The sequence below is a fragment of the Mycteria americana genome, chromosome 9 (assembly GCF_035582795.1).
Source record: "Mycteria americana isolate JAX WOST 10 ecotype Jacksonville Zoo and Gardens chromosome 9, USCA_MyAme_1.0, whole genome shotgun sequence".
NCBI classification, from domain to species: domain Eukaryota; kingdom Metazoa; phylum Chordata; class Aves; order Ciconiiformes; family Ciconiidae; genus Mycteria; species Mycteria americana.
Genome location: NC_134373.1, coordinates 2,705,825 through 2,728,401, shown reverse-complemented (window position 1 = coordinate 2,728,401; position 22,577 = coordinate 2,705,825). Strand labels below are relative to the sequence as shown.

General features: G+C 54.6%; 1 protein-coding gene across 1 annotated transcript; it reads left to right on the top strand.

Annotated features, from left to right (window-relative positions):
- The first annotated feature begins 3,794 nt into the window (after nt 1-3,794).
- On the top strand, nt 3,795-5,775 carry GBX2 (gastrulation brain homeobox 2). The gene is made up of 2 exons (XM_075511811.1): nt 3,795-4,312; nt 4,727-5,775. The coding sequence occupies exons 1-2, from the start codon at nt 3,802-3,804 to the stop codon at nt 5,248-5,250; spliced, it is 1,035 nt and encodes a 344-aa protein (XP_075367926.1). The 5' UTR covers nt 3,795-3,801; the 3' UTR covers nt 5,251-5,775.
- Nucleotides 5,776-22,577: the final 16,802 nt, after the last annotated feature.

Here is a 22,577-nt window from a genome sequence, read left to right as displayed (position 1 = left end):
CAAGAATTACCTCGCTGGGGTCTCCGTAAGCCTGAGTTTTGCTTTTGATAAAGTCATTGGTTTTATCAGCGGCTGCAAAACCAAGCTGCCCCCCCCTCCCGCCCCCCCCCCGGGCCCTCCTCAATGGCCCAGCAGCCTCGGGGACCCTGCTCCAAACCTCGCGTCCCACCAGCGCAGCCCCCCGGCGCCCGGTGGGAGGAGGGACACGAGCCCGTGTGCCCCACGGAAACCCACCGCACAGACCCCGACAAACAGGCTGGAGGTGCCCAAAGGGCCAGGAGCAGCCACTGGCCCCGGGTCGAGCTGCCATCCCGGGTGGGGGGATGCTCTGACCTCTGCCACCCCACGGACTCGCACCTGGAAGGATTCGAGCACCTCCCAGTTTTCCTCTTCCTCCGTGGCTCCCCTGTTTCACTTCTTCCCTCCAAAAAGAGGTGAAGTACCTCCTCCCTACCCTCATTTGGGAGGACAGCCCGCAGCTCATTTAGCCCACTCCTTCCACCCAGCCAAGAGGCCGCTGGACTCACAGACACCCCCCAAAATCCACCCGGTTCAAACATGCCTCGGGGTATCTGGTGCTCCTTTCCTGGGAAAGGGTTTTTTGGGGGCAAAACCTGCCAGAAGCCACCTGCTCTTCAGCAGTCCCTGCTCCGGGTGATGCGGGAGCCTCCCTGAGCAGCATCTGGGTGCCACATTTCGAGCTGGGGCCGTGCAGGACCCGCTCTGCACCCGCACTACGGCCCGGGGGGAAAAGGGCTTCTGCCCCCCCGGCCAAGCGTGACCCTCCGAAATACTGATTTCAACCATATACTCACATTTAGACCCCCTGGAAGAGGCTCTTGCCGTGTCCCACTGGTGGTGGGGGTCCCTTCGTGGGGTGCGGGGGCGGCTGGCCGGGCTCCCCTGCCTGCCCTGCCTGCCCTGCCTGCCCCTCGCCTCCCTCCCGCCTGTTACACTTCCCAGGCACAATCACGCTCCGGTTGCTTCTCCGACAATCAGAGATCGCCAACGTTTTTCTCCGGGAGAAAAATCAGCTAATTATGTGCCGAACAAAAAGCCTATTCTCGTCCGAAATAATACTCCCGTCTTGCACAGGCACTTGTTTGTGGGCAAATTTTGAAGAGGGCTGACAATAAAAACAGCTGCAGGAGCTGGGTGTTGGTACACATTTCCATGCCCTGCCAGATTACCATGCCTAATTATCTCCCCTTTCCGCAATCTAACGCGGTTTCCTGAAAAGAGATGATTTTTCGCGCCCCCCCCCGCCCGGCTCCCGCTTTTCTATTTAAACGAAAGCTTTGCTTCTCCGCAAGGATTTCCAGCCCGCTCTGGTTGGTTTTGGAAGGAGCGGGGATGCTGATGATTTGGGAGGCCGGAGGGTTTAGCTCGACTCCATCCGTCGCGGTGGGAAGGAGCGGGAGGCAGGAGGGGGGGTGCAATCCGACGATGCTTGCTGGCTGACGGGGAGGGGGAAAAGGAAAAAAAATGGGAGAGAAACAACCACGCGTGTGGCTACGAAGCATCCACGGGGGAGATCAAAACCTTGCCGGCGCTGTGCTGGGAAAAAACCCCAGCGCCGCACTACCGCACATATGGTGGCCTCCGCAAGACGGAGCTGGGACATATGGAAATGAGCTGTATAAGTAAACTTTTCCCAGTCCCCTGAAGTCAGAGATGGGCCCCAAAAGTGTGTGCGCACACGCACATACCCCCCCCGTCCCCAGCAGCAGCTGCTTCCATGGCTGTCCGCCCTGTCCCATTTGCCACATCACGGGGCAAAATTGTTTCTCCAGCAGAAATGCAGAATTAGGGATGGGGGGACCCCAAAACTCACACCCCAGGCACCCAGTGGGGCTCAGTGCCCCAAAAGCTGCAGCAAAATGGGGAGGGGGAGCCAGATGCAGGACAGGGTGGTGAAACTGCGCCGAGGCCCAAAGCAATAACCCCCCCCAGTTGTTTCTGCCAAGAAAAGAACAGTTTCAGATGTTGGCTGGAAAGGCAGAGGGATAAACTGACCCAGCTACCCAGGCAGGGGGCGGGGGGCAGCCCCCAGCCCCCCGTTTGGGGAAGTCGCCGAGCTTCGGTGGTGGGAATTAGCAGTGAATGGGGTTTTTTGGGGGGAGGGGGCTGAAAACGCCACTTGCTGAAGGCTGGATGGGAGGTCGTGACCCCCCCAGGAGACAAACGCCAACGGGCACATTTGGGGGGGGGGTGTCAAAACCCCCAGTGCTTTGAGGAGGGTCCCTGGGGACGTGCAGCCGTGCCCATGCTGAAGGCACCACCCTCACCCCTCACCTCGCCCCCACGTGCCCTCTGGGGTTTTGGGGGGCCATGAGGGGTAGGATCTGGGGGACAGAGCGTGGCTGTCCCCATCCTTGGCGCCCACCGGCCCGGCTGCTGGGGGAGTCACCTTCCTCCCGGGGTGCGCAGCCCCCCCGGCCTGACATCTGCCATGCTCCCCCGGAAAAGATGAGCATCGATTAGCTAGAAACGAGCGGCGGGCCATTAAGAGCTTCCCACGCGGGCAGGCCAGGCAGGAGCGGGATCTCCCACTGACACTGCTTTTGGGGGACCCCCCCCAGCCAGAAGCCGCTTTTAGTTGGGGTTTGTGCCCAAAAGCCCCCCAAAACAGAGCCCAGAGGCGCAGCCAGCACCATTGTCCCGGGAAGGCTTCAACTTCCCAAAGGCAGGAGGGATCCCACCCCCAGCCAACCCCCTCCTTTTTTTTTTTCCCTCCTTTTTTTTTTTTTGCATTTAATTTTATTTTCCAAACCACTTGATCTTTGCTTGGGAACCTCCATTAATTGCCTGGGTTTGCCTCTTCGCCTGGTCCCTTTATCATTATTTATGGCCTTTGAAATTGTGTAAAGTTCCCTTGACGTTCAATTTACAAGTTTGGGGGCTTTTTTTTTTTTTTCTTTTTCCCTTTTTTTTTTTTTTTTTTTTTTTTGTTCCAGCTTTTGTCCTCGCCAAAGACGTCGTGTTGGAAAAGGCTTTGAGCCGGCCAACATGAGAGGCTCGCCGGAGAAAAGGGAGCAGCCCTCCATCGCTTTTAATTCCGCCGTGTTGCTGAATGGCTCTTTTACATAATTGCAGAAGCAATTTCAAAGCCAAGCCAGGGGCTGACTTTACCCAGAACCACATGGAGCCTATTTGGGGGCTTTTCAAAAAAAAAAAGGGGGGGGTGAGAGAGGGGGAGAAAAGCGTGAATAAACCGGGAGGGGGGTATTACAAAAAAAAAGGGGCAGCAGGGCTGCGGAGGCACCACACCGGCGCGTCTGAGCGGGAACGCCACACGCCCCGGGGAGCGGGGCACCCCACGGAGGCCGCCGCCGGCACGGCGGGGCCGGGGTCCCCGGCGGGGCGGCCCACGCACGACCCGGGGCCGCGGCCGCTCCCGCGTGGGCCGCCCCGTCCGGCGGCGGCGGCGGCGGCGGCGGCGGCGGCGGGGGCGGGGCGGGGGGAGAGGAGGCGCCAGGGGCGTGGTCTCGCCGCTCGGCCCCGCCCCGCCGCCCTCCCGCCCAATGGCAGGCGGCGGCGGCGGCCACGTGGGGCGGGCCGGGTTCCCAGCCGGGCAAAATGTGAATGGGCGCGGGGGCCGCGGGCGGGCAGAGCGGCGGCGGCGGCGGCGGGCGGGGGCCAGGGCCAGCCCCGGCCCCGGTGTGCGGGCGGCGGCGGCGGGCCGGGCCCCGCTCCGCCCCGGCTCTGCCCCACGCGCGGGCGCTGCGCGGCTCTCAGGAGGAGGAGGAAGAGGAGGAGGAGGAGGAGGAGGAAGGTGGTCGCTGCCGCCGCCGCTCCGGCATGAGCGCGGCTTTCCAGCCCTCGCTGATGATGATGCAGCGCCCGCTGGGAAGCAGCACGGCCTTCAGCATCGACTCGCTCATCGGCAGCCCCCCGCCGCCCGCCCCCGGCCACTTCGTCTACACCGGCTACCCCATGTTCATGCCCTACCGACCCGTGGTGCTGCCGCCGCCCCCCCCGCCGCCCCCGGCGCTGCCGCAGGGCGCCCTGCAGCCGGCGCTGCCCCCCGCCCATCCCCACCACCACCAGCTCCCCAGCCTGCCCACGGGCTTCTGCTCCAGCCTGGCCCAGGGCATGGCCCTCACCTCCACCCTCATGGCCACGCTGCCCGGCACCTTCCCCGCCTCCCCCCAGCACCAGGAGGCCGCCAGGAAGTTCGCGCCCCCGGGTAACTTCGACAAAGCCGAGGGGATGCCCCCGGACGGCGGCGGCGACGACGGCAAAGCCTTCCTGGGGAAGGACGGAGCCCTCCTGCCCTTCCCCGCCGCCGACGCCGTCCAGGCCTCCCTCGGTGAGTGAGCGCCGGAGCCGTCGGGGGGGAGCGGGGTCCCGCTGCCCGCTCCGCGCATCACCCCCCGGCGGGGCGGGCGGGGAGGGGGTCGGGGGAAGGGGCGGCCCCGGGACGGGGAGACCCCCGGGAGGAGGCAGGGCTGGCCCCCGGGGTCCGCTGGCCGCAAGGCCGAGGAGAAGGAGGGAGGAGGAGGAGGAAGGCTGCCGGCCCCCGCCGCCTGGAAAAACGATAATCAAATCGATCCAACCGAAAGACGGGCGGGGAAAAAAACCAAAAAAAAAACCCCAAAACCCACCAAAAAACCCCACCCCCAAAGCCAGCGATTTTCGGGTGACAGACCTGCGGGCCGGGGGGTGCGGTGGCCGCGGGACGGAGGGTACCGAGGGTAATGAAAGGCCTCTGCTTCGCTTCCAGCCGGGGCTCTGCGGGGCCAGGGGAAGGAGGACCCCAAAGCAGAAGAGGACGCGAAAGGCAAGGAGGAAAGTTTCTCCATGGACAGCGATCTCGACTATAGCTCGGACGACAACATCCCCGGCCAGGCGGCTCACAAGGAAGAGGACTCTGGCAACGCGCTGGAGGAAAACCCCCAAAACCCCCCCAATTCCACCAACACCACGTCCACGGGCAAAAACCGGCGGAGGCGAACAGCCTTCACCAGCGAGCAGCTGCTGGAGCTGGAGAAGGAGTTTCACTGCAAAAAGTACCTGTCCCTGACGGAGAGGTCCCAGATCGCGCACGCCCTCAAACTCAGCGAGGTGCAGGTGAAAATCTGGTTCCAGAACAGACGGGCTAAATGGAAACGGGTCAAGGCGGGCAACGCCAACTCCAAGACAGGGGAGCCCTCCCGAAACCCTAAGATCGTGGTACCCATCCCGGTGCACGTCAGCAGGTTTGCGATCAGGAGTCAGCACCAGCAGCTGGAGCAAGCCCGACCCTGATCTCTCCCCCCACGCTCAGAACCACAAATGTTTGAGGGAAAAGTTTCCAAATCGGGGGGGTTTAAAAGCAACCCACCCGGAAAAAAAAAAAAAAAAGAAGTAAAAAACCCCTAAAGCAAACAACAGCCAACCAGAAAAAAAAAATCCCACGCGAGCGCACGGCAAATCCCAGCCACGAGCGAACTTTAAAGCGAAACTTTCCACTTACCGAGTCGAGCGAGGGTCTGCGAAGGCAAGAGGCTTGGAAACTGTTTTGGTTCGGAGCAGGAATACCAAACCCTGGAAGAGACGCACAGATATTTATTATTAACGCTGCCCCCCACTTTGTACATACTCGTGCTGTCTTGGCTGCGATGGGGACCACGGATGCGGTACGGTGTCGGCGCTGGATCCGGCAGCGGTTTGCCCGCGTCCCCCCTCACCGGCAGAGATGTCCCCAGCGAAACCCGCAGCGCGCCTTTAGCCATCTTTTGGGTTTTGTTTCTTATCGGGGGGTGAAAGGTAAAAAAAAGACCAGAGAACAAAAACGAAAGCAAACTAAGGTTCATTTCATGCCTTTTCTTTTTTTTTTTTTTTTTTTTAATTGTTTGATTTTATTTCCGATGGCTGAGTGGCAGGTGCTGGGGGACGATTTTTTTTTTAAATCTATTTTTTTGCCTGGCTTTCTGTCGATTTGGTTTGCCTAGTCTACCAAGCCATGTTTAAAAGAGAGAGGGGGGCGGGGGGGTAGGGGGGGGAAAGCACGATCTTCTCTATTGTGTTTAATTTATTTCAATGTAGCTTATTTCCTTATAAGTTATGAAATTTCAAAGCAAACTAAGTCTTGTGAATAAAAACCGACAAAGAAACAAAAAAGACAAAAAAAAAAAAAAAAAAAGCCCTCCAGCCCCCGGCTCTTCTGTCCAGAATTTGGCGCTGAGCTGATTCTCCCTTCCCCTCCTGCGCTGCCGGAGCGGAGCGATGCTGCTCTCCCCCCCGCTTTTTTATTTTTTTTTTTTAATTTTTTTTTTTTTTTTGTGAAGCCACATTTATTGTCGGGGCGGGGGGAGACGGGCAAAAAGTTCCCCCCCCCTTTTTTTTTTGGGGGGGGGGGGAAGACTGGAAAAAGGCTTTTTGTGCCAATAAACGTGGGGAGCACCCCTACATCCCTTCCCCCCGGGCAGCCGGGGGGCTCCCAGCCCCGTGTTTTGGGGGTACAGCCGCTCTCCCCCAGCGCAGCCGGGGCAGGGGCCGGAGGGTCCCGCATCCCCCCCCCGCATCCTTTCCATCCCGTTTTTTCCCCATTTTACGCGTCCCGACTCCACCCGTGCCGGTGAAGCCCTTTGGCTGGCGGCCGTCGGGGCTGTGCGGGATGAAGCCCCGTTAATTGCCCGGGGAAAGCGGGGGGCGGGGGGGTGCCGAAATGAAGCGAGGGGGTCATCCCGGGAGCGAGCGGCGGGACGGGCTGCGGCGGGGCAATCGCGGCTCGGCGGCGGTCACGTCCCCGGTAGCCCTCGCGTTCATCCGTTATTTATTGCTGCTGGGTTTTATTATTATCATTATTATAATTATTATCGTTATTATTTTGTCACGCGGGGGGCTGGCGCGGCCCGGGGGCAGCGGGGGTGTCCCTGCTCCCCTCTCCCCCCAGCCCCTCACCGAAACGGAACGGCCCCGGGCAGCAGCGCTGCCGGCCGCCAGCCCCACGGGCAGCCGCGGACGCGCGGGGGCTAGCGGGAACCCACGGGTAATTCCAGCCTTTTGGGCAGCCGCCGCCAACCGCCCGCTCCTTTGGCTCGTTACAAAAAAAAAATATTATTATTAATAATAATTTTTGGTTTCGTTTCTGCGCGGGAGGGAGCGGGGAGCCGGGACACGCGTGGGACGGCCCCGCCCGCCCCGTCTCCCCCCCCCCTCCCCGGGCTTCCCAGCGCTGCTCCTCTTCGGCGAGCTGGTTGGTTTGGTTGCTTTTTTTAAAATTATTTGAATTTCTTTTGGTTTGCTGGTGCTGCAAAGGGGATGCTGCTCGCCAAGCAGAGCAACCCGGAGCCGGCTGGGGCGAGCGGCAACCCGGCTCTCCCCCGGGGGGGGTATTTTAGGGAGGAGCAGCTGCTCCTGCCCCCTGCCCCCCCCGGGCAGCCCCCCCTCTACAAGCCAGCATCTGCCCCAGGCACAGGAAAGTTCTTTGCTCCGCGGGTTGGGGTCCCCCGTGCCCCCGTCCCCCCCCCAGGAGAGGGGCTTTGGGGCTGGAGGGGGGAGCCCCGGGCCGGGGGCCGGAGGAGAAGGAGATAAACAAGCGAGGGGGTTGATAGCTGTCATCATCACCATCATCATGGCTTTCATTTGGCTGCCTAATGAGTCAGATCACAGGCAGAGAGAAAAATTGTCAATCGCCCAGGCTCTAATGAATTTTTTTGCAAATTGTAATCAAGCCAGGCCGTCTCAGCTCGCTGATTAATGAGACCCAGGAGGCCCGGCCAGCACCTCAGCTTTTTATTCCATCCCGTCCTCCCTGCACTAAATTAACAGCAACTTGTCTGAGCTTCAAATTAACTCCCAATGATTAATTCTGATGGGGGGGTCTGAAGAATAGCTCGTCCTAATAGGCACTGGCCTCTGATGCTGTTTGAAATTAATACACTTCCCCTTTGGCTGCCGGCTTTAATCCAAGGTTGGGTTTTGACATCACTATATTTGTTGTTACAATAAATTCCTCTTACATCTGCAGATCAAATAATTGCACTGCTCGGGGAGCGCAGCAGAAATGCCGGTCCGCTTCGCAGCAGCCCAAAGTCGGAGGGGAAGGAAAGCTGCCCGCTCCTCTCCGCCTCGCCTCCAGCCTGCCTTAGGAAAACCCCTTTATATATATATATAAAAATAAATATATATATATATTTTTAAGCCCCCAGCCACTGCCGCTCAGCAGCATCGGGATGCGGCAGCCGGAGGAGGCCACCCCTCTCCGGTGGGGCGAGGAGCACGCTGCCTCGCTCTTAAATAAGACATCACAGCTTTTAAATCCCCCCCACACCCCCTCGCCGCAGCGACCCGGCAAACTCACCGCATGCCAGGGCTGCCGCAGAGACCGGACAAACTCAGCGCATGCCAGGCCAGGCAGGGGGTGGGGAGGGGGGGACCCCAGCTGCGGCCCCCACTTCCTCGGAGAGGGCAGCTCTGCCTTCCGCCTTGTTTCTGTTTGTATTGACTTAATTGGTTTAATTATTTCAGCTGGGACTGGCCAGGCTCGGCTTTGTGCCTTTTACCTGCCCCTCCTGCCCGCGGGGATGCGGCTGCCCCGCTGACAAGGACCCCTTTGTGCCCGGCTCCCCCCTCCATCGGGGTTACCCCCGTGATGGGGGGGGCCTCCGCACCCAGCATCCCCCAGAGCGGGGCCCACCCCAGTATCCGGAGGGATGGGCGAGGGGGTCCGCACCCCTGCTGGGAAGAACCCCCCCAAGGACTGGGAATCCCCCCCATCCCCAAAAGGGCGCACGTTGCTCCCTGCAAGAGACACCCACCCCTCCGGGCTCGCTGTCCTCCAGGATCGGCCCCCTCCGCGCGCTTCCACGGGGCCGTATCAATCTTCATCCGCGAGGAGGAGAGCGATGAGGCCGGTAAGCGGCCGCCAATGCAAATTCCCGCCGTCACCGTCATAAAGCACCCGGCACCCTGACACACAAAAGCAACACCATATGTACGAAGACAACCTGTATGAATTATAAATTGCATCATAAAAATTGATTGCCTATCCCAACCCTTCAGAAACACGCGCGGGGAGCGGGGGGGTGGGGGGAGAAAAACCCACCCCGCGCCCCGAACCGACCGCCCCACGGCGGGAGGGGATGCTCTGCCGAGCCACCCCGCACCCCTCGTGGGTGCGAGGTCCCTTCCCGTCCCCCTCCCCGCCACCGCGGGATGCTCGCCCGCCCCTTGCTTGCTCTTTTCTCCCTCCCGCTACGCCTGGCCCATAGAGAGCCTTAATCTATTTATTTCAAGCCACTTCATCCTCTCTCCCGCTTTTGTCCCGGCCCCAGCCTCTGGCTTTGTGGCAGGACCGCTGAGGTTTTAAAAGCCCCTTCCCCTATAGTTTGAGGTCTCCTTGGCTGCCTGAATTACAATGGCTAAAACAGGATTACACTGACCTGATCCTATTAAACTCACCAATCGATCTGTGCCGCCCTCCCTCCGGCTTGGCAAACTTACTCGCCCAACTTTCCCCGGGGCTCAGCCCAAGAGGAGACGCGAAAGGCCGCCTTTCCAAGCAGGCCTGATCGAGGAAGGAGGGATGGAGGCTATTTTTTTTCGGAGCCACGTGGATTTTAAACCTCTGCTTCAGCTCCCAGCATCTCGGCCCCAAAAAAAACCGCGGCGTTTTCTTGGTCTCGCAGGTGCTCTGACTCCTGGCCCTGGCAGGAGATTAAGTCATACAGATAAATCCCATAGAAAGGGGTATTTTATCTATAAGCGAAACGATTCTCCCTCCCTTTGGTAAGGGCAAGCCTGCTGGGGGGCACGTAGCCTCCTGGTCCTCCTTCTACAAACAACCCAGTGCGGAGAAAACCCCCGGGAATAAACAGCCTCAGCCCCTCGCTGCGATGCTGAGCGTGCCGGAGCGAAGCCTGAACGAGGGCTGCCCACGCTCGAGGTGCCCGTGAGCCCCGCTGGGACCCGCGGGGGCTGGGACCCCCGACGCGGCCGCGCCGGCATCTCCCCGCCGATGCCCGACGTCCCGCTGCGCCCAGGGGACCGCGTCGCCGGCGCAGGCAGGGCTGACCCGGCAGCGAGTCCTTCCTCCCTTTTATGGATAAAAGGAGCGGAGGAAGAGGAGCGCAGACCCGGCTTAGCGACGTTTTCCTCGTCAGCGGGTAAACGGACCTCGAATCGGCAGCGTTATCCGCTGCCAGGGGATGCTCTGCATCGCCTCGGTGCTAGGGCTCGCCACCATCTGCGGAGGAACGGGCGCCTGGAATTAATCCCCCACCGTCCCCGGGGAAAATAATTACCAGGCAGGGGAATAATCTAAAAATGGCAGTAAAATATGGGGTGTTTACGCTGACCTGCCAGGATGACTGAATTAGTGGCAAGGGGCCTGAATTAGTGGCAAAGGGCCTATCGCCGACTCCGGGGGAGCAGTTTTAATGCTCAAATCCTATTAATTAACAGAGCGAAAGACAAACCGGGGACTCCCATTTATAATTTTCCAGGAGCGTGTTATCAACAGTGAGGAGTTGGAGCTCACAGGGTGGGTATGCGTTGCCTGGAGCTCTTCCCTCTTCACACCCCCAGCTACTCTAAAAGGTGCTGATACCCCAAAACTGGCCTCCCAAAAAGGGACATTAGCTTTTTTTTTAAAGGTAACATATCCCGATACTCTCTGAGGTGACAAAAACTGCCTCTGCCTGAGTCTAAATAGAAATCTTTGCTCTTTTCCTTTCGCTTGCTGTCCTGTTCAAGACCTCTGTTCTTGCTGCAAAAGCATCTGGACTCAGAAATGATGCAGGAAAATGAGGGTACGGCCCCCAAAACCCCTTTTGGGTTTGGAGACGTCTGCCTCCCTTGCTGGTGTTCCCAGAACAGCCAAAAGAAGCCACGGGCACAGTTACACGAATTAAGTAATTGCTTTTTTTGTTGGCCACCCTGGCTCAAAGCGAACCAGCCGGCTTCTTTGGGCAATGGCACCATCCCCTTACCCAAAGCCCTCTTGCGCGCACCCCTGAGGCATCCTCAGGGCACGTCCCATCACCCCAAATTTGGCAGCCAGGGGTAAAGCACGCTGTGAAATACAAATACACAGCCCCCCCAAGCCCCTACATTAAAATTACCAGGTCACCCTCCTGCCAAATTTCAAGGCCCTGCACCAAAACTGGAAGGCACCTAAGGGTTTTTAAGTAGAAATAACTCGTTGGGGTTTTTTTTACTGCTGGGGGGGGGGAAGCATCTTTTTCTTAGTGTTTTTCACCCAAAACATCAAGAGGATTTGGGATGAAATTCTCTCTTCCCCCCCCAACACCAAGACAGACCCCCAGTATGCAGCAACATACCCCAAATAATTAAAACACCGTGCAGCCCCAACGGTAAGGACCAGTGCAGAGTTACCCAGTCCAACTGGCACCAGTAAGAGGAGCTTTCTGGCCTCCCCCCTCAACCGACATTCATCTCTTTCTTTGCACGGAGAGGACGGACGACAGCAAAGACCTTCTGCAAACCACCGCCGCTTGTAGATACGCCATCGAGCGCTGAACATTTACAAATAGCCTGTTCATGGCTAAGAAGCCACTTGGGCTTTTATGAACGTCGTTATGGCCGTGGTCTAATAGTATCTATCAAAAACATTGCCTTTCTGAATTAGAGTAATGGTCATTTTTAAGACACATATCTGTATTTTTTTTTAAACAGATGCTCGACTCCTAAGCCCACGACTGCTATTTCTCCCCCTCCCCAATTATTTTCATATTTCCCCATTTCCAAAGCGGCAATAAGTTCCCGCGAAAGAAGGGTAATAGGAAGTCTCTCTCTAAGAGAAATTGTTAATTTGGGATTTATAAAGGACTTTCCTTAATGAATAATAGTTGAGATCGATCTGTCTTCCTGCCTCATTCTGCAAAGTAACATTTGTAAAGTAAGGTGATCCCAATTACTCCCTCTAATAACCCTCTCCAGCAGAGATTTCAGAGCCGCAGCCATGAAACCCGCCTGCCTGCCTCCGCTCCCCCGCTGCCATGAGCATCGCCTGCGTCGGGGCTTTCTGGCCTCATCCGGCTCGTCATCCACCTTCTCCTGCCCAGCATGGACCGGCTCCATCACCCAAAAACCCCAGGGCGGGGTGCCCCACGGCACCCCGAGAAGGATGCTCCATCCAGATCCTCCCCAGTCCCACCAGCCATCATCACTGGCTGCGTTTGGGAGGTCCCACGCTGGGATTGTCACCCCTCGTCACCAGGGTGCCAGGGTCCAGAGGGGGGGTCCGTGGCCCCCCGAAACGCCCGGTGCTCTGACACCCACCCGCCTCCTGGCTTACCCGAGAGAGGAGACGGGGAAACGACTCGATTATTGTCCGTAAGTGCCTTCACGGGGAGAAACCCCTGGCACTAAAGGGCTCTTGAATCAACAGGAGGACGGCCGCGTGAGAATCGATGCCGGCAGCTCAAGCCAGACAGACTCAAACTAGAAGCAAGGCTTGTTTTTCCTTCTTTTTTTTGGCTTAAAATATGGAGGACCATTAAAGATCAGCGCCAACTGAGAAGGCCTGGGGGGGCCTCTCCAGTCCTCGGGGTCTTCAGCTCAGGGCTGGATGCCTTCGGGGAAGGGATGCTTTAGCCAAGTGCGGGTTTTTGCCGTAGCAAGTGCCTTCCCCAGCTGTTTTGCCACATCTCCCCTTTCGTCCTGCCTCCCTTCCCTTTGGGTCCTCTCTACGGCAGGGAATGAAGGTGTGGAAATCCCATTCCCTTCCTTCCTTTGCTTGGTGCCATCCCACGCGCGCGTCCCCATCCCACATCCAAAGACTGGCGGGACTTCTGGGGGGACAGGAGCTGAGGGAAGGGACCTTTTTGCCGTGCTTTAATTAACAAGTCCTCCTTCCCCGGCTCCCCAACGCTCGAGACGGAGGCAGGCTCTGCCGCAGCACCAGCGCTCCCCTTTCTCCTTGCCTCCGCTCAAGAGCCATCCTGCATCCAGCAAACCCAGGGAACGCTAATGCCATTTTCCTGGTAATTCCAGGGGAAAAGAAAAATCCAGAAAAATTCCCCCTTTTTTTTTTTTTTTTTTTAAAAAGCAAAATAAAATTCTCTTTTATATCACCTTTGCGCAGCTGGAGGGAACTAAGAAGCGCAAGTTGTAAGAGGCTTGCTCTAGGTCACCTTCAGAAGAGGTGACCCACGGACGACACTGCCTTTGGACACCTCGTCCCTGCCACGAGGACTATTTTGGGTGTTTGAGCTCTGTTACGCTGCCGGCGTGCAAAGGGCAGAACCCTTTCCTATCCTCTCCTGCAAGCATCATCCTCCCGGTGAGCCAGAGCTGCTCCGGGCTGGGCACGGCGCTCGGACCCTCCCTCACCCTGCGGGGAAGGGATGCTGCCGGTACCACCCTGCCCGCATCCGAGCTCAGGTGCTCGCCAGGCAAATTTTGCCAGCTCCGAGTGCTGGAAAGGGTGAAACCCTGATATATTTGTTCACCTGGCACAAACCTCAGCGCGGCCAGTATTAACTGGCCAGGCCGATTAGTGGCAGCCATCAGCCAATAAATAAATTGGAACCATCTCCAGACCTGATTAGCTTGCTAATTAAGCTCAGTTACAGGGAAATCTGCAGTCAATCAGCCCGGCCATTACCAGTTGGATCTGCAGAGCGGGAGCCGTAGATGCTGCATCTCTGGTGGGGAGGAGGAGGAGGGGAGCGTGCTGGGGGTGGGAAGGAAGGTTGTACAGAAATCCGCTTTCCCCAGCAGCCAGCAGGGATGCTCATCCGACTGGGGAGATTCCCGGCAGCCGCCGGTGCCCCCACACTCACCTGGGCTCCTGCCCCGATGCTGGCGGGGGGCGGGGGGGGATTGCCCCGTCCTGCTTCAGCCGCACAATCCCTTTCCAGTCCACAAACTCCCAGAAACTGCCGAATGCCTCCGAAGACAGCCCATTCGGAAGGGTAAACACAGGGCTGGGGTCGGGGGGGGATATTTTTTTGGCTGGGCCAGGCTGCTTCCCTCCCTTTCCCACAGCAATGCCCAGCTCTGACACCTCGCTCCGGCTCCCAGCTCTTCCCTCCTGCACCCAGCCGGCATTTTGGGGACCCGCACCAAACTGCTGATGGACGTCTTCATCCCGGCACAGAAGCCAAAGGCTCTCAGTGGCTTCTTGCCTGCAAAGTAGATGCGAGCCCTCCTCTATGGCCCAAAGCAGAGGTAGGATTTCAAGACGCATGCCCATCCGTTGCTGTCGGCCTTGCAGGAGAAGGTGTTCCGGCGTTCCGGGACCCCCATCTCGGCAGCTGCCAACGGGCATCGGGCATTTGCTTGTCTCTCTGCCACGTCCTTCCTCCGGCTCTGGCAACTCAAGGCCGGTTGGGATCCCAGCCCTCGCTTCATTAGATGAAAATACCTGGCCTCTGATTTCCGCTAAACGATGTGAATCGTTTGCGCCCGTGCCAAAACGACAATAAATGATTATTTTCTACTGCAAAAGGTGATCAGGAGGTTCTCTTCAACAGAGCAACAAGCAGCCCTCGGTGTCGGCAGCACCGATGCCGAGCCCTTTCTGAAAAGGCTTGAGCAAACCCCAGGCTCGTTACGTTCCCTAGGAGCCCGGGGTTAATTCCCCGAGCAATGGGAAAGCCCTGCAGATGGCTTTGCAGCTCCACATCCCTTCATCACTCCTGCCCCATGGCACAGCATCCCCTTTTTTCTTCCGCCGCTTTAGCTCTCCTCATCCTCTCTTTGGCAAGCGCAAGGAGACTCCCTGGCTTAAAAACAAACAGATCTGGAAGTCGGGGAGCGGAGATCGGTGGGGGCAGAATGCAAATAAATAAGTGCTAATTGCTGGCAGCGGTGCTGCGCGTCGAGCGCGGTTATTGTGACTGCATTTATTGGCCAATTAAGGGCTTTACTGGACGTTAGGCGAGATAAATGACTGCCTGGTGGGTTTCCCAGTCCTGCCCTCGGTTCGTGGTTTTCCTACTGCACATGGAGTTGTTTCACCAGGAGTAACTGCGTTTGCCTAATGCGCCCTCCCAGTAACTCTTGCAGTCCGCGCTCTCGCTCTTTACGGTTGGACTCGATGATCTGAAAGGTCTTTTCCAACCTAGATGATTCTATGATTCTATTATTCTCTGAAGTCACGTTCTGGGCATGGCTCAGGTGGGAATTGCAATGCTGCAGGAATACTTCACCGGGGAGAAACCGCGTTGCATGCTTCTCCTGCAAGCGTCACCTGCCTCAGATCCATCGTAGAAACAGAGAAAAAAGGGCAAGAGGATGAGCTCAAAGGCAGGTGACACCGGGCTCAGAAGAGCTTTGTGTGGCATATGCTGCTCCCCAGCCTGGATTTCTGCTGGGTTTTCTGCAATGAGGTTTCTGAGCAGCACCTCTGGACACCGCTTCCACCTCCTGCCACCAAGTCATCGAGCAACTCGGCATGAGCGACACGTGCTGCCCCTGGGAAGGGCCTCAGGAGGATAAATTGGGCCAAGTCACTCCCAGCCAGGGGGTCCCACTGCCACCCTCCCTCCCCAGGGTAGCGCACAGGGAGGAGGGGAGGGGGGAGGACGATGGTGGTGGTTCTTCCCCACCATCGTGGTTCAGCTGAGGAACCCCTCGATGTGGGATGCTGCAGATGCTCAAAGCTTTCAAGAGATTCAGGGGATCAGCCCAACTGATGGAAGAGAAATCCACTGAGGATTACTAAACTCACCAAAAACAGGCGGCTCAGGAAGACCCTGAACTGTGAACGGTTACAGGCTGGGGAAATACATAGCAAAAGCCCCTTATAATCTGATTTTACACTCCTCCAGCATTGGCTTTTGGCCACAGGTGGAGAAAAAGTGTTGGTGGGGGTGGACCGTTGACCTGGCTCTTTAAGGCTTACTCTTACCTGATATTCATGAAGCATAAAATGTTTGCTTTTGTTTTTCTATGAAAACTAGCTGAGTGTGGGTGAGCTTGGCTCTCTTCCGGAAAACAAAGCTGTTTATCGGGGAGGGTCAGCCCCATCCTACCATCACGTTGCATGTGATCGCTGCGTGTGCCGTCCTCAAGTCGTCTCATCCCATCGCTCCCTTCATACTAGTTTGGATTTGGTGTTAAAGAACAAGTAAGAAAGAGCAAAACTGCCAAGGGAATGACTTTGAGTGAGGGCTGAAAGCATGTGGTACCTACGGAGCAAGTGTCTTCTGGGCTCCGGAGCAGGTTTCTTGAGCTGGTGCTCCCAGCATCCATCAAAGCTAATCCTTTGTAGGCAAGGGTGGGAACACACAGCAAGGCCTTATGGCAGAGCAACAGTCCTGTCTTTACAGTAATTGCTTTTTTCTTAAAAAAACAAAAAAAAAAAAAAAAGAAAAAAGGGGGTTTCCCCCTACTCTTTTCCTTCAAAATCTCTTTCTGACCCCTGTTGCTTCGCAGTAGGATATTTTCTTTTCTTCCGAGGCATCTGTGAATGCCACCAGCTGAGAGCGTTTCAGGGCTACAAGGGGGTGGGCTTGGGGTAGGTGAGAAATGTGGGAATGAAAGACATCCTTAAGTCTGCCCCACCATCCCTGGCACCAGGATCTTCCAGGAGAAGCCAGATCTTAGGAGGCTTGTTAGAGAGAGCGAGCGGCCAGCCATGCCCATCACAAAATCAAGCCCCTTTAGGAGGGGGAGGGATGGATGATTCCTAAAAACCAACACTACTATAGCTTTACACCCAGGGGGAATCCAAAACAAGTTCTCCCACGTTTGAAGTTCACATTTCAAATCCAGACGGGGAGAACACAAAGCACCCACCTCCTGCTTTGGTGCTGGCTGGCTGCGTGATGGGGTTAAACAGGGTGGGAAAACCTTGCAAGAACAAAGGTGTACAGTTGCTGCACGACAGAACGGTGATGTAGACCCCCAAAAAAGAAAAAAAAAACATCCACAAGCAGTCCTGCGGTTTTTCATCCCCCACAGTGCTGCTACAGCCTCCCTGGAGCACTTGGAGAATTGAAGAGCAGAAAAGGAAACAGAAAACCTCCCCCAAACCCCAAACAAACCCCCATCAGACAGGACAGAACTGACAGCTCCCTGCAGGTTGGAGACCTGATGGGATGGGCGATAACCCGAAGAATGAACAAATTTAGGCCAAGGCACAAGCAGACGTAAAAGATAAAACAAAAAAACCCCAGTCCCCTCCTGTGGGCAGTCCCACCCAGTCTGTGAAGGTGCGAGCTCACCTTCCCGTCTTGGCCAGGTCTTCTTTTGAGCAAAAGCCCGCGGCAGCGAGGTCTCCGCTCCAGTCGTGCGTTGGAGAGCCCGTCCATCTTGGTATCGGTTTTGACCGTGCTGCCCCTTGGTATCAGCCCATGCACCGTGTTGGGTGCAAGACCAGGAAAAGAGACGTCCCCAACCCGCTGCTTCTCCACCGCTTACCTATGGCTATCATACCCCCCCTTTGTGCCTCTTTTTGAGGGAAACTCCCTACTTTTCCCACCTCTTCATAGCTCTACTCATTTCTGAACATCCCTAATTTCTCTGTGTCTTTTGTAAGGTGGGAGAAGCACAGATGGCCGAACCGTAGCATTGCTTGTCTCGCTCCATGGTGCCCTTACAGATCTTAAAATCTTACATTTCTTTCTTCACCCCAGGGCACATTATTGAAGTCATCTCCCTCTTTTTCCCCATCAATGCCCGCTTACTGAATTTTATCTGCTATTCTCTCTGCGTACCCACCTTGATACCACACAGCTCTCTTGGCCTTACGTCGTTTTTCCGCAGCCATCGGTATCACTAACCGTATCGCCAACCCATCGAGACACGCTGGTCCTGGCAGGGACCCTTCCGGCATGTGGCTAGTTACCCGGCTGCTCGGGTGACAACCCACCACACCTCTTGCTTCCCTCTCCATCCCGTCTCTCAGCCTCCTGCATTGGGGCAATGTTTTGTCTTCTCCTTGGGCCTACTTGGATTCCCGCTTGCTTCTCGTGATGTACTTGGGCCAAGACTTTTAAAAATGTAAATAAATGTCAATCAGTTGCCCATTGTTCAGGGCTTTAAATGACTTGCTCAGAGAAGCCTAATAGAGAGCCACGATCTTCCTCCAAAGAAGTGATTAGACCATACCATATCATGACCTTAAAGATGTTTTATTATTCTTATTTTAAATGATCATTTCAACCAATTTAGCAGATACAGATGTAACCGTTACTGGCCTAATTCCTTGGATCTCCTCCAGAGACTCTTAAAGCCTAGGTGCAACATTTACTACTCTCTCTTCCTCGGGGAGAATAACTGTTTTTAATGAAAGCTCGCATATTTTTGCTGGGAGATCTGTCATTCAGTTCCTAAGCACTTTCAGAACTCTTAGATATACACCATTACGGTCCGGTTGACTTATTGCTTTTTAATTTATCAATTTGCACCATTACCGGCTCTTCTGACATCCCAGGTCTCGGATAATACTTCATCTTTATTACTGGCAAAGAGTGACAGTATCTCATCATTAATACGAGAAGAAAGTGGGGCCAGGGCAGGTGTATCTCAATAACACGGCAACGAAGACTCAGGCAAAGAAGCAAGCTGCGACGAACAAGTTTTCTTGTCTTTATTAGAAAGAGACCTATACAATATAGCAGCCTCTCTCTGCAGTACTTTACAACTTTTTTTCCTTTTTTATTTTTATTTTTTTTTTTAATTATTCAGAATACTGTACAGCTGACACAAAAATCTCAACGCGGAGAGAGAGGAAAGGGAAACATAATACAAACTGGCATACTTAATCAAACCAAAATCATATGAAACAACAAGCAAAGTGAAATGTTTGTCAATCGGTTTAATTACAGTACAAACAATATAAATAAAGCATCATTGAGTCATTGTAAAACAAACTTGCTGAATGAGGTAATATAAAAACAACAATGAAAGACTTTTTTTGTTTTTTTTTTAATAATTTCCACACTGTCTTGTCATCATTTATACATTACTATTTACAGAAACAGAAAACAACCCCCCGAACTTGCTATAAAGCCTGCCATGTGCTAGGTATCTTCTGCCTCTACCCCAAGCAGAGGTCTCGGGTGTCCCTGCTCACCTGGGCTCCCTTTCTCCCCATCCCAACCAGAAAGACAAACATCACAAAGCAGAAAAACTGAAAGACTTGGGGGCTAAATGCGGCCGAACATAAAATCTAGCCTTTGCAGGCGGTCACAGGGTATTAAGGAATAAAGAAAGAAAAAGAACCCAGCGTACGCATGCGCTTCCCAAAATAAAGGTGCCGACTAGATCGAACCTCAAACCACAGCCTCGCTGAAACCAGGGGCCAAACTCCGACTTCGGAGAGGTCAGGGTGCAGCCCACCCGCGCCCAACTCTGCCACCTTGAAGCTGTTTTGCCTCGGACGTGGGCAAAGCATTCGGGATACGCTGAAACCCTGCCGAAGTCGAGAGGTTTACAGCAGCGGGAGCTGCAGAATCAGGCCCCCGGCAATTCCAAACCAGAGTCCAAAGGCAACAGTTACACAAACCAAGTCCCCGGTGTTTTAAAAGACACTCCTCCCCCAAATAGCCCTTCACTTTGTGCACCCACCTACGCAAGCCGTCTACAGGTGAAAGATGCTCTTGACATTGAAATAGTAAAAGAGAGCTGGACCGAATGCACGCAGTCCCCTGGAAACTTGGTATTTCCACGGAGCAAAGGGCTGTGCTTTCAGCGGACGGGTACGTCCTATTTTCCCCGTGGACTGGCAAAAGGAGCTCAGTAGATTCAATGGAGAATCCAGTTGAATCCCTGGATACATCGGGGAAAAAAAAGTGCTTGGAGGGGTTTTCAACAGCATTTCAAAGCAATTCTTTTGTCACAGGCGCAAGAAGGGGAAACGGAAGATCCTCCCGTCGTTTCTGCGCACCCAGCCACGTTTCCTACCATGCCTTGCCTAGCTCCAGCAAACATCCTTCTCGCCCTGCCAGACTTGCCCTCTCCCTGTTGATTTCCCCTGATAGGACTACAAACCGAAAGCAAGCGTGGAAACAGCGTGAGCAATACTTGGTCAAGTTTTCCCGGACTACTCGGTACACGCAAAGCCTCGGCACTTTAGCTGAGGTTTGTGGCTCCCTCATGGCAAAAATTTTGGGGCCAGAGCTTAATGGCCAAGAACACGTGGAGGGAGGGATGAGGAGCTGCTCTTGGGGAAGGACCCACCTGGAGAATGCTCTTCAGAAACATCTCGCCACCGTCATCCCCAAGGGCCCCACAAACAGCAGCGGGACCCGAAGCATCGCTGAATCAGCTACAGGAAGGCAGCCCGCTGGTCCCGCACTTAAATTCAGCCAGTAAGCTGAGTTTAAAGCAAATTTATATAAAAAAGGACCTCTGAGCAGCAAGTCCTCTGTCCTTTTCACCTTCGGAATCTCCTTCCCTGGTGTTTCCCACAATAACACCCTCAGGGCTGGCGAGCTGGGACTTCTTCTCTCAAGCAAGGGGACCACTTCAGTCCCAGTGGCCAAGTTAAAGGTTTTCTCAAGTTGAATGTTGCTGTCTGAAGGAGCTGGACCTTTTTTAATACCTCTGAGGCAGGTACCTGTGCGAGTCCTGCGCGTCTGACGGCTCGCAAGAGCCGCAATAAGCCTGTACCTTGTGTTCTTGCATTCTCCATCCCTCGAGCAGGCGTCCCCCATCCTGCGCCTGCCTCCTGCGCTCTTGGAAATAGCTGGTCTTACTCAAGCGGGGACGCTTGCCCGTTTAGAAACATCTAACCGAACACCTGGCTCTAGCTATTGATTTTGATTAATGTGTAAATGCGCGCACGTACATTTCCACAATTGCTAATAGCAGTACGTAGAGCATATATGCATATATAAGCACACACACGCGCACCAAATGCAAAGCACGTGTAGTTAGTGGCCTCCATGTGACACCCTGCCTCTACCTTAGGACTCAAACCACCTTGACTGCACTTCACCCACCAATTCAACTCAATCCCCAGATCTGGGAACTCATTGCCAAATAACAACCCACCTTCAGCACCAAAACCCTCCTTGGTGCTGCAATGAGCGTGGGGTTTGCCGTCAGCACAGCTCAGACCCTATCAAGTTGTCTGCTGTGAGGGGTTTTACTCCCTGCACCTTGTCATTCAAGAGGACCCGGAAAGTGTTTTCAGCTACTTCGGTTCTCAGAAACAAAAAAACACCGATCGGTTCTGGAAAACGGGGCATACACAAAAGAGCTGATGGTGCATTCACTGCCAGCAAGCAACATGGTCATCCCAAACGCATGCCATTAGACCTCTGTAAGCACCCCTCCCACCCCCCCTTCACGTTTTGTACATAACACACAGGTAAAAATTACTAGCTCTGAAGCACTGCAAAACAGTCAATCCTTAGTACTGGAAGCTAAACACACATCCAGAAAGTTCATGGCCAAGAGAAAGCTGAAGCTCTGCCTGTCAACAGAACTGACCGCTACCACTTGCGTATGCCACCGGGATTTGGGAGATAGGCGGACATATAGAGATGAAGAGGCTAAAACTGCCAAAATGCGCAAAGGCATTTTTATTTCATCTGCCCACAAGCTAAAGTCCCCCCGAACATTCAGGGAACGATAGTAAACGATGGGAGTTAATTCACCCACGTACTGCTGTCACCTGAACTGAAACATAGGGACCAAGATGACCAGAAGCATGCCTAGTGATTTGGGGCTTAAGATGGCTCTAAGAAAAAAAAAAAAAAACAAACCCAAAACAATCTTTTATTCTCCAAAATCATGCAATCCTCCTCTCAAAACATGAACTATTCATAGCTCCTGAAAAACTTGGCCCAAACCCTTTGAACCTCCCTTTAAAACGTGAGACGCATTCCGTCAACTCAAGGTAACCTGTCATGAGATGAGACCACCCAATATTTACTTTAAAAACTGGCCCACGCTAAACAAGAAAACAAAACCTAGAATATCGTAATACAACAAATCTACCTACCTATAGCTTTGGATATTTGCTCTATTACCTCTATATTTTTTCAAACAGGAGATTACTCTCTAATAAAACCATTCAAACCAACCTTCTTTTCATAGCTTAGAATTTAAGAAGCCAAAACTCATTGCAGAACCTTTTAATTTGGGATAGTTTAGTGTTTTTCTACCTTGAAAAGAACTTTAATCTGGAGCGTTGTTTTTTTTTCTCCTGCTATGCAGCAAACACAAGAACATCCAAAGACGGTTTTCTATGCAATAAATTTTACCCACAAATCACCAAGAATGGAAGGAGATGTTGAACTGAGGATCCAAGACTAACAGCCAGAGATCCCATGTACGCATCGCTGCAGCAGCCACCGGTGGGGAAACAAAGATGCTTGACGATGAGATGGGAACGGGCAAGTTGCCTCCTCTCCAGCCAAGCTGCCCCAAGGCTGGTCCCCAACGCTGTCCCCCTTTACCGTGAGTCCCTCCAGCCACAATGACCATTTGTTCCCTGCTAAGGTGCAAACGTGGCTCCCCGAGACGTTTGGAAAGGGCCCCTTTGGGACCCTCTTGTGAAATCTGTGCTTGTCTCCACTATTACTACTTTATACTAGAAACTACAAATTACTTCATTTTTCCCGATCTCCATACAAATATAAAAGATGAAGCTACCCAAACCCCATATAATCTAATTATACTACATTACAGTGCTGGAGATCATTTCTAAGCCCGTATCTGCA

Bases quoted from the DNA above. Each gene is read 5' to 3' on its own strand.
- GBX2 (XM_075511811.1), top strand. From the start codon at position 3,802: ATGAGCGCGGCTTTCCAGCCCTCGCTGATGATGATGCAGCGCCCGCTG. The intron at 4,313-4,726 runs GTGAGTGAGCGC...CTTCGCTTCCAG, and splicing joins CGCCGTCCAGGCCTCCCTCG to CCGGGGCTCTGCGGGGCCAG.